Source organism: Corvus brachyrhynchos, unplaced genomic scaffold (genome assembly GCF_000691975.1).
Source record: "Corvus brachyrhynchos isolate BGI_N302 unplaced genomic scaffold, ASM69197v1 scaffold62, whole genome shotgun sequence".
NCBI lineage: Eukaryota > Metazoa > Chordata > Aves > Passeriformes > Corvidae > Corvus > Corvus brachyrhynchos.
The window spans coordinates 2,547,729-2,559,116 of NW_008236629.1; the positions used below are offsets into that span (position 1 = coordinate 2,547,729).

Here is an 11,388-nt window from a genome sequence, read left to right on the forward strand (position 1 = left end):
CCCTAGGGTATATCACCGTGTCCCACAGCCATAGGGAGGAGGAGGAGAGAAGATCCAGCAGGCAGGAATTGTGCAGCAAGTTTGATTTATTTAATTATTTTACAAACTCTTTTATAGACTTTTTTCTCCATAGTCTAATTGGACAAAGGATCAGCCACCCCTTGGGGTGATTGGCTAAAATCCTAAAACATCCATTGTCAAAATATTTTCTACTATACCACAAACAAGACTTTTCAAGGTTGCAGGTGTTTGGTTGTTTACATACTCTGCTACCTCTTCTGTGAGAGAGAAAAGTCTCTCACGGACTTAGAAAATAGCAAGAAAATCCTCGCTAGCAGCATTTTTGTATCTACATTGATGCATGTGGAATTATTGTATTGGTCTTAACACACCTAATGTGGGATTCTTGCTTTTCTGATGATTTTTTTCCTTTGGTCTCAAAAGTCTAAGACCTTGGGATCCTTTGAACGACATTGCCCAATTTGAGAAGGATGGAATACTTCAGACAATGGAAAGACACTTATCCACGAGGATGTCAAACCACAAAGCAACATGCATAAACAATCAAATTACACGGCACAAGGTAAAAAGCATGTTTTGGGGAATATAGTATTCTTTATGATTGTTTGTTTGCAGCCCTTTTCTACAGCATTTTCCTGTAAGCACAGCTGAAAGGTTTGTTTTAGGCAAATACAGCTTGTGTCCATAGACCTGCAGTATTATACCATCATTAAATCCAATTAATTATAATTATCGATTGATGTATTCTATCCATTTTGGCATTTTTCTTCCACCTAATGTTAGTGGCAGACTCTTACACTGAGTTTTGCACATGACAGAGCTGAACTTCACTGTTCAGTGTTTCCAAAGCAGAAAACTTCCCATGGGTTTTGGAGTACTCAACTGAGATCCCATGACTTCAGTTTCAACCTTTATCACTCACTCAGACAAGAAATGTCTTTCCATCCTTTCTCTTAAACAGAGGTACTTCCCTATTTCACTACTTTCATCTTTAGAGTGATACATAGCATTCATAATACATTTTGCAAATACAGAGCTCCTAAACTAGCTAAGAATAACCTATATTATGCTGAAAAACTTGCATCTTATTATGTACATAGAGTTTTCTTTTATAATACCCCATATCTGATCATCTCTGATTCAGTGGGGCAGTTGAGGTTGGTAACTGCTTTTCAGACCCTCTAGTGAGAAGTTTGAATCATTGTGTTTTGTTTACTCAGCTGAGAGGGAGGGAGAAACTTTCCAAAGTGCATCAAGAAATTAGGCATAAAAGTTCTGTGATGTTTAGATCCTTCATTCACCTACTGAAAAATCTTCGCTGAGGAATTTGATTCTAATTCTTTCTTCTTTTCAACCTTTCTCTTACATACCTGGTTGAGCTGGGTATGCAACCCAGCAAAGGAACTATAAGGTTCATCCACAGTATGTGTCAGTTAAAGCTAGAAGAAGAATAATTTGGATAGGTGTCTTAAGAATGTTTTCATTTGAGGAAATGCTTCTGTATGAGGAGCATGTGTAATATCTTTAAGTAGCTGCCAGAGTCCAGCTACTAGGAGTCGCTGAGAAAGCAATCAGACTTCACAATCTCGCACATATTTCCCTGAATTGTTTTGTTTCAAGCAAACACACGAGTCTTCAATTTGATGGAGACTGAGTCTCTTTTAATCCCTCTTTTATACAGAGATCTGCCAAAGACTGCAGGCGCCGCAAAACCAGTGACCAGCCGTCCAACCACAGCCAGAACACTGAGAGCAGCTGTTCAACGCCAGAGTCAGTGCAGGAGCTCTCAGATGATGATGGCAAGTATTTGGGTATCACTGGGTCAGGCTTTAATGTTCTTCCCTTGGTACTTTATTCCTTGAACCAGCCCTGGGACGTTTCCCGGCCTAATTAATAGCATGGGTCAACAGCCCACAGGCAGCACAGAGAATGTTCTGCTTTTCTATTCTCTGTATGTGCTGCTTCTGCTTCTGCCTTAGACAAGGACTTCCCAGCTTCTGGCAAAATTGGAAAAATACACTGACATTCCAGTCAACAGATAGGAAACAGGCTTTGTTTCTTTCTCTTTTTTCTGGCTTTGTTCGAGGTGACCTTGAATGTTTGAGAGAGTGAGGCAGGTGTGAGTACTCTTCTCTCCTCCCCTCAGCTGGGAAGCATTGTTTCCTTAGAGCTGACTGAGAAGCACCCTGAGCCAGAGTCAAAGAACCTGTTACAGTGGTCTGAGTCTTCTGAATGGAAGATTTTGTTCCCTGTCTCCTCCTCCCCATGTTTCCTTCTGAAAGTGTCCCCCCAGCAGTGACAATTAGATCACAGCTACCCACTTGCTGTGTTGTGTTTCATCACACCGTCGGAATGGTGTTGCAAAACATAATTGTTCTTCAATACTTTTCCACAGGGTTTGAAAGCCTGTGCGCTCAGTGTGGGAAAGAAATGAATCACCTGAAAGAAATTCACTCAGCTGTCTTATCACTACAGAAAGCCCAGCAGGACATACACAGGTAACCATTTTCTGTCATGAAATCAGTGACTTTAATGGGCTAAAGATAACTTGTGGCATTTAACTCCTCACTGTGCCCTTTGGAGTGTCTCTGTGAGCTCAGGAGTTGCTGCAGTTCAAGTTGTTGCAGTTAAAATAACCACTTAACACACCAGAAAGACAAACCCATGCTCTACTTGAAACAGTGAGGAGGAAATCTCTTCCTCTTAAGACTCTCTTTGTGGGCAAAAAGCATCACCTCAGGATGTTACACAATTCAAGGTACTCCTGACTGAAAAACAGCTGTAGAAGTTGAGAGGGGCTGGGCCAGGTCCTGGCTAAGAATAAATCTCTGCCAGGCAAGAACGTTTGAGGTCTCTCTTCTGGTAGAGCATGTCAGGAACTTCCTCAGTTTGCTGTAGAGATGCAGGGGTATGGTCTGAAAAACTGGGCTCCATGGTGAAAAGCACTAAACTCCATTGTTTTGTATAAATTGCTTGTTGCCATCTGAGGGAAGCAGCAACCACACCTGCTGCTGACAGAGGGCTTTGCTCTGCAGACTCCTGTGGGTAGGTATTAACTGCTACACCTGCTCCAGGGAGCCCAGCTGATTCCTCTCTGTGTAAGGAGTATTATCCAACCGTCCTAAGTCTTCAGTGAGGTGGGATCACATATGAGGCCCACCATTTCTGGATGCCAGAGTCACTGGTTTTAGCTTCACTGCAGCTCCTGGGGGTGTCCAGGGCAGGCCCTTGTATTTGGGAAGGTTAGGGCATAGGTTAAACTCATAGGTTTATGAGTGAGTGCTGGATGAAGAGATTTCTTGGAGTTTGTGCCTTTCCCATGCCAACCAGCTGCAGCCAGAAGCACTAGCCTTCCTGTTAGAAAGAGGGAGGTAGAGTCTGTGGGGGCACACTGCTCTACCCATGAGGATGTCACTGAAGTACAGGGATCCCTCCTGGTGTGGAAGTTCTGGATATGCACACACATGTGAATGCACACCTCTCTCCAACACACAAGTAATCACATTGCTTTCTTTTGCAGAAACCTCAGTGCTCTGAACAAAAAGTCCTTCCACAGGAAGGCCTCTTCTGAAAGCTTCCTCCTGGACTCTCGCTTTTGGTTTCTCCTCTGCATCTTTCTTACATGTCAACTCTTCATTAATTATGTCTTCAAATAAAAACAATACGTTTGGCAGCAATAATGATCACTGGCTGCAGGAGGGGGCCACTCGCGCAAGGAGCCCAGCGAGGCACCAAAGCACTTTAGAACCAACATGGCAGAGGTGGAAGGAAGTGGAAAAACGAGGTTAAAAAGGGACCTAGGAACCTGCAAAACTTCGTTCCTGCAGATTATGTCATTTTTGCCTTTTACATGTACATCTTCAAGGACCTCTTAACCTGTATGGGCCTTAATGCTGAAGCCAAATGTAGCTTTAATTGTGCAATTTGTTTCCTATGTTTTGTCATTTTCTGATGCAATTAATAATTACCCAGCAGTATTGGTAACCCCAAAATGGTAATCACCTCAACATTTTGGAAAAGTCATGGTGGCCTGGGTCATAACTCCAGGAGTAAGGGAGAGCAGTTGGGGAGGAACTGATGTTCACGGTTGCCTGTCCGGCTGCCTTTAATTACATGAGGGAGAGCAGCTGGTCCAAAAAATCTAGCTCTGGGATATTAAGTCATGATCTGTTTTGTCAGAATGGGACCTCAGGATGTGTTTTATTTTCCATTCCACGGAAACTGTAAATATGCACAACTTCCTATAGCCATTCTTCTTTAGGAAATGGGAAGCATTCAGTGAAAGCTCATCATTTGGTTATGGAGCTGACTGGCGTCCTGGGTCTGGCCCATCGAGTGTGATGTCAGACATGCCTGTTTGTAAAACCTGGTCACTTACTATTACTGTTATTATTTGCTATATGGCTGTTTTATAATATCACACACTAGCATTGTAGAGAGAAATCCACTGCCCCAGCATAGGTGAGAAGGATGGGAGCGATGTGGGTCTACGTGTGTTCGGTCTTAGGCACGTTTATTGTCAAAGGTCAGGAAAGAGGGAGGGTTTTGCCACTGCGTTGTTCAACCCTGTTAATAGTCTTCCTATTTTACACCATTTTTTAAAGATTTGCAATATTTTCTGTAGACTGCAGATAATACTAAGCCTTTCTTTTCTGGCCTGAAGTAGTTCCAAGTGGTAAGTACTGCTATATATACAGCCTTAAAATACTTAGTGGTGGTGCCAGTCTGGGCTATCTTTCAATGTAAATGTTTCCAAATTTTTAAGTACATTCCTTGTCATATTCCCCAGTTAGGGGAAACCTGTTTGTGCTTGATATGTTGAAATAAAACTACACACAACTTTCAGTGGCAGTCTATCTGAAAAATTATTTTTGGGTTTGTGTCTGATAGTATTTTACAAGTAAATCACTCTATAGGGGAAAAGCTACAGGAAATGACCTCCAAGAATCTCAGACACAGGCGATAAGATAGAACAGCAATAGCAGTTTTGAAACCCCTCTGGCTGAAATTGTGTCTTCTAATTACAGTAACTTCTTCAGAAGGAGAAATGGTTCCCTTGATTTTCACTGTTGTACATGCAAACGTACAAACTTGTCTTGGACTTAGGAAACCTTTATATCAAGGAGGTGACTTGATGATAGTGAATAGATTGTTCCATGGAGAGAACCGCAGCTCTCTGATGTGAACAGGCAGGGCAAGAGCTGGCATCTGGAAGCCAGCATTCAGGAAACTGATCACAAACAGCTGTTTTATTAGCAAAAGTCTCCAGAAAAACAAAGTGTTCTTCACCCTTGAGGAAACGTCCTTGAAGAATATGAACATTATTGATCCAGATTGGGTGCCTTTTTAAAGGACAACACCCTAGTCACTCTGTCTGAGGAAGTCTGACCTGTGCCACATGTGGTGTAAAACTTAGTGAGAGGGGGTCACCTGTGCCTGCCAGGCTGTGTCAAGTCCCGTGTGCACCCTCAAAGTGTTTGCTCCTAAAGTAGTGCAAACACATCCACCAATCTCCTTTGAATGCTTCAGCAAGTCAGCACATCTCTGGCCTGTCCGCACAGCCTTCCTCATCACACTTACCCTGCTTTGGGACCATGTGTGTGAGTTATGGATAGGAGCCTCTCCACTTCTGTAGGGCTATTTACATCCCTTGTGTGCAAGTGTATCCCGGATTTGGGAAATGGTTACCAAACAACAGATAAAAACCCAAACAACCCAAGCCCATCTGAACCAAAGAGGAGCAGCGCTGAGCAGGAAGACTTCAGTAGGTGTGAATGTGAGTGCTTGAAATTGTTCGGATTGTTTCTGTTTTACCGAACTATGCATCCACAAGTATTTCACTGGGACTTGTTACTGCTGGTAAGTAAAATAAACAGTTACCACAAGAGCAGCTGTTCAGTGAAAGAAACTGTGTCAAGCTACACAAAATGATGAAGCATCAGCAGAGAAGAGTTTCAACATTTAGGGCTGCTGCCACAGGGCATGAAAAAGTAATCCAAAAAGGAACAGCCTTGTATTAATTCTAATCCAATTTCAACATCTGGAGGTGAATATTCCTACATGCCAGTTACATGCGCATGGGAAATGAAAAGTATTCTTGAGGAAAATCATGGCCAGAAATGTTATTTCTCTGGGAGGAATAACTGCTGAGGAGAAAGCTGAGGACCCTTTTAGGGCTTTAGAAAACCCAGTTATGCACTTCGTTTGCACAATGTCAGAAAAAGTCTCCTTCTACCCTTTCCCTCTGCTTTTTGTGATCGGGCAGCCCTTCAGCATACGACGTTTGACTGACGATGAGAATCGGGGGATTGATTTATTAACGCGGTTTCTGATAGGGTTGGTAAAAAATCCCGGAAACCGCCGTGCCCCGCCCTCCCACGAGCATTATAAAAAGCTGCGGGACGGGAGCGCTGGGTAGAGTGAGTGGTGCGGAGCTGGGCGCCGTCATGGGACTCGGGCGAGTGGCGGGGCTGCTGCTGGTGAGTGCCGGGGGGGACTGGCCGGGGCTGCTGCTGGTGAGTGCTGGGTGGGACCCTGGCCGGGGCTGCCATCTGCAGGTACGGGCTTGCCCACCGCGAGTGGCAGCCGGCAGCTGTCCGCAGCCAGAGCTCAAACCCCACCTTTTGAGGGGGGGAAAAGTCTCCCTCCGTCTCTAGTGTGAAAGAGCCCTTTGAGTTTTTCTACCCTTCTCTTCTTCCAGAGTCTTTAGTAACTTGTCCGAACTTTTTGTTCGTGTTTGATATTTCGAGGGACTTGGTGCCGTGGGCGTGAGTGCAGCGACCTGACAGGATGGGAGCAAGTAGCGTGTCCCCGAATCGCTTCCTAGCGCACTCGCTGCCACCCTTCTTTCTCTCCCCTAAAAGAAAAAAAAAAAATTACAAGTCAGAAGTGAGTTCTTTAATAGTCCTCATGCCATTTAACTGTGAAGCTGGGAGTTTTCTCAACTCCCCGTAGTTACGGGGAAGACTTCCAGTCCACCGGGGAGAGAGTTGAAAGAGCGGGACCCTCTTGGTTTTAGCTTAGAAGTTGCCCGCTGGTGGCAATTAGTGACGGGGAGCTCGGCGGCCGTCCCTTCCACTCCTCCTGCTTTTGTTCTCCCGTGTGAGTCTTGTGAGGGATGGACTTGGGTGTCCCGGGACTGAGCCTGCGCTCGGCTCTGTGGAAGCACCTGAGCTACCGGTGCTGGCTACGCGGGAGCCCTGCCCGGAGTGCGCGGCCCGCACGTTTCTTCCTGTTTAAAAAAAAAAACCAAAAAAAACAAAAAAAAACCCCAAAAAAACTATTCCCAATGCTTCTGTAGCATTGCTGATGACTCAGCTTGTCTTCTGCTTAAGATTAGAGCCAGTGAAAAATGCTGGATGAATCTGTGGGGCATTTCCTCAATTTTGCAGGGGCAAGACTAGCACTGATTCCAATGAATTAAAAAGATGGGAGAAGGGAGAAACGAATCCCTTGCACACCGCAGAAACTTTGTCGTCTGCAGTTCAACTGCAGTGAACTAGCAGAAAGAAAACAGAAGTTTATATGGAGGCAAGGATGTGCGGCAATAGTTGCCTAAAACCCATCAGCAGCTGCACGGTGCTGCCTTAACCCCAGCTTTGTGATGGCAATTACTGCTGTGAGCAGCACTTAGCAGAAATTAGTTTGGATTTCCTCTGTGGCTTCCTGTAAACTTCAGAATGTGTTTCCAAGTCTTCACAAGTTAATCTCCCCTAGATAATTATCGTGTCCTAGGAGGATGAATCCCTCAAATGCCTGCTTGCCTCTGCTGTAGGTGGCGCTACTGACAATGCTTAGAGCCCGAGCAGAGAACTGTGGGGAAACAGAGTACTTGCATGAGGATCGCTGCTGTGTATTTTGTCCAGCAGGTAAGACTTTGAGCAGTTACAGCTCATAGCTATTGTTTTTTTACATTGCATCCATGAAAGTGTAAGCCTGGTTGGAGCTGTAAAGACTTGGTTCCATTTTGAAGTGAGAACCCCTTAATGCTTAAGTGATGACTGAGATTTGGCATCAAGCCAAGAAGACTCTGCTTGTGGCTCAGGAGAAAAACCTTCGAAGTCAAGTGATTTAATTAACATAAAGAATGGGCTTAGGGGAATTCTAATATTTCTGTGTCCATAGCCAAAACTTCAGTTTGGTTTTGCTCTCCCCTCCTTGCTCAGTGTGTGCAGTTAACAGGTTTTGCACCAAGAAGAAACCTGTCCTTAGTATCAGAAGCTTATTGGTGCATTTAGGTGGAATTCAAAGGAGAAAAGAGTTTATTGAAAGCAATCCTCCCTGTGCTTGCCAGGGAGAATTGAAGTAATTTCTTCAGCAATGGTGCTATCCATGTGGCTCCCTCCCTGAGTGACTGCAATGGGTGATCCTCATGCCTGTGTGTCCCAGCAGAGGCCTTGCTGGATGCCTTGTTTTGCACCACTCCTTGTCTGAGTGGCAAATTGTGAATGTGCATCCTGACTCTCCTGTGCTGTTTGGTTCATGTGGCATGGGATTGATTTGCAAGGAAGGGTTGAACTCTTCCCAGAAATTTTTGTTGTAATATCCTATTTTAGACCTTTTGATATGTGGTGCTGGCTTGCCAAAATGGGATGCAGAAAAGACCCCATTACTGGAATAAGTAGTAAAGTATGTATGTTTATTCCGGCACTAGGATGCACAGCTGCTCCAAAATCATGCATACCAACAGCTGCTTTCAATTTAGTACATACCAGGTTACAAACCCCATATTCACTGGGTTTCCCAATATGCCTATGCATATTCATTACCCAGCCTTGCCTAGTATTACAATGAGCCCAAAAGTTATGTAACATCCACATTGCAGGGGTCTCCCAGATAAAGTAAGAGTCTTCCTCCTGAACTTTTCACCTTGCTTCCCTGTACATGCTCTTTATATCTCTGGCCCAAGTCCAAACTTCAAGGCTGGTTTAAGTTAGTTTTAGGTTTGAAAACAGGATCTTTGGTCAAGATTCCTTCCCTTTATCAATAGTTTTCTATCTTCTCATCCTGCTTTGGGAGGCATAATAAGTGTTGAGCAAACTGTATGTGTCGTTTTTAACAAACAGCTTCTTAGTAAATCATTTAACCTCTGCTTTCCTCCCTCCCCTGATTCACTTTGTCTGTTAAAAATTCCCCTGAGATTGCTGCTGCTGACAGTTCTCTTCTTCCACAGGTACTTTTGTCGCTAATCACTGCAGTGCTTCGCATTCGAGAGGAAAATGTGACTCTTGCAAGGAAGGAGAAGGTTTTACTGCCCATGAGAATGGCTTGGAGGAATGCTTGCATTGCAGACACTGCAAAGAGGGTACCAAGCACAACTCTGATGAAACCGTAACCATTTCCCCCTTTTTAATGTGGAAAACCTGGTCCACACTGGGCATATTGAACTTAAAAATAAATTGCCTTTATGGCCTGAGTATAACTTTTGCACTTGCTAACTTTTATTTTTAGGTCAGACGATTGTGAGACCCTGTACTCTGACACAGAATGCTGAATGCCAGTGCAAGCGAGGGTATTTCTGTGCTGATGAGGGCTGTGAAATATGTCGGAGACACAGTCAAATGTAAGTTTGAGAATAAGTGACTGTTTTCCTTCTAGGGAATGTTAGAGCTGTGGCCCAATCTGTGCCAATAGCTCATGCATGCCATCAGGCTGTAAATAATTGCTCTGAAGCCAAATGGCATTATTCGTGCATTTAAATTTCAGGTATCAAGATCTGTAAAGTTGAGACCTAGAAAGATGTGGACTTGGGTATCATTTGGCTTGTTGCTTATGGCTATAAACTTGCATATTTTGTGTCTTCAGGTTGGTATTTCCCCAGATACACACTTGAATGAGCTTTCTAGCACCCAGCTCAAAATTTTAGGATGTAGAACTGCCTGTTGAAGGAACTAACTGTGCATGAATAATGCTTCTACTCTGTGGGGTTTTTTTTTCCTCCCCCACTTAGAAGCTAGCATACATAAATTTTATCTGCTTTGCTTTTATTTTATCTTGTAGTATTATCTTGGATGGCTTAAAGGTGCACTTCTATCCAAGTTTATGCATGTTCCATTTATGACTCTAAGCTCTGTCTGAAAAAGAATCAGCCCTGGACAGAGCTACATGTTGCTCTGGAAATCTAGATACAACCTTGTGTTACCATCTACTTCAGGCATCCGGACAGGGAAGAAATCACACCGAATTGCAGCGATACTACAGACTCAGGATGTGGATTACCCAGCCAAGGTCTGGTACGCAAATCCCACTCATCTTGGTTTGTTGGATCTGTGGCTTCGGGCTAATAATACCAGAGCACTTTGTAAAACACTGGTTTCAACTGCTGTAACATATTTAACAGCAGCTGCATTTTAATCTGGGAGTTACTTGCTAAAGACAAGCTCTGAAGGGACAAACCACCTTAACTTTCACTTGGTGAAAAGATACATGTGTTGCCAGGGTTCTTAAAGTTGCAACGGTGACACGGGTGAAAGTTATGGATAGTGCAAAGATGTTTTCTATGCATGAGAAGCTGTGCCTGGAGTAGCTTCCTCTTCTGCCAGGCCAGAGGAAGAGGGAACTCACACTTTCCATGCTACAGCACCCAAAGCTTGCTACCATCTTTTGCATGCTTGTTTCCCCTTAAGTGTCTCTCCAGAAAACCTTGTAGAAGTTGTATTGCAGCTCTATGCAGAATTCCCTGCTGCCTTTGGGATAACGATGTGCAGTGCAAACAAGTTACTCCTGTGTTCAGGGCAGCTGAGAGTCCCAGTGCCTTTTCCAGGACAAGCTATCTGGGTTGTCATATTAGTTCTGGGCTTAGGTATTTCCCTAGGACAGCAAGGAATATCTTTTTGGGGGACTGTTTCAGTACTAATTTTATCTTTTTTTTCCTCCCTTTGCAGGGAAGAGAGCTCTTGTTTTGGTTATTCTCATGGTATTTGGTTTGGTTTTGCTACTGGCTTTCATTCTGAAAAAGCTGAAGTGTGATAAAGGTAACTGCTTGATTATTATTCATGAAAGTTGCTTTCCAGAACTAGGCAAAGCATGCACTAGGGCTATCCCTGGGTTTTGTGCTGCCTTACAGGGGAACCTGTTTAAGTTCTAGTTCATTTAGTATGGAATTGAATTTAACAAGTCCAGTAAAATGAAGAGTAGTTTGTTTGGTAAATAAAATGCGTAAACCTTAACTTTGAGCTTTCTTATCTTGCTGACAGATGCTTTTGCTTCAAAGCAAGATTATAATGAGGTCCTTAAAAATTACTTTTCCAATCTGCTTGCCTTGTATTGGCAAAGAGGAAAAACCTGTGTGTGGGTTCAGATGCATGGGGCAAAAAGTAGCAACTAATTAGATCACTAATTACTTTCACTGTGTTTGGCTGTGGAGAT

At 43.7% G+C, this 11,388-nt stretch overlaps 2 protein-coding genes across 5 annotated transcripts in view; both read left to right on the forward strand.

Annotated features, from left to right (window-relative positions):
• OSBPL5 (oxysterol binding protein like 5) overlaps positions 1-4,866 on the forward strand; it is a 181,112-nt gene extending 176,246 nt beyond the window's left edge. Inside the window, 4 exon segments of the mRNA XM_017726609.1 lie at positions 445-583; positions 1,703-1,820; positions 2,417-2,519; positions 3,542-4,866. Coding sequence (XP_017582098.1) covers positions 445-583; positions 1,703-1,820; positions 2,417-2,519; positions 3,542-3,677 — 496 coding nt within the window. The 3' untranslated portion in view covers positions 3,678-4,866.
• Positions 4,867-4,974: 108 nt separating this feature from the next.
• LOC103624955 (tumor necrosis factor receptor superfamily member 23) overlaps positions 4,975-11,388 on the forward strand; it is an 11,327-nt gene continuing 4,913 nt past the window's right edge. For 2 of the 4 annotated variants that reach the window (XR_001859485.1, XR_001859486.1), the window contains exons 1-6: positions 4,975-6,500; positions 7,796-7,889; positions 9,194-9,325; positions 9,472-9,583; positions 10,175-10,253; positions 10,905-10,994. Coding sequence is in view for 2 of the 4 variants with exons in the window: in XM_017726610.1 (XP_017582099.1) it covers positions 6,468-6,500; positions 7,796-7,889; positions 9,194-9,325; positions 9,472-9,583; positions 10,175-10,248; positions 10,905-10,994 (535 nt within the window). In the remaining 2 variants the exon portion in view is untranslated. The remainder of the gene's footprint in view (positions 6,501-7,795; positions 7,890-9,193; positions 9,326-9,471; positions 9,584-10,174; positions 10,254-10,904; positions 10,995-11,388) is intronic. The other 2 variants (XM_017726610.1, XM_017726611.1) reach the window with 1 other exon arrangement.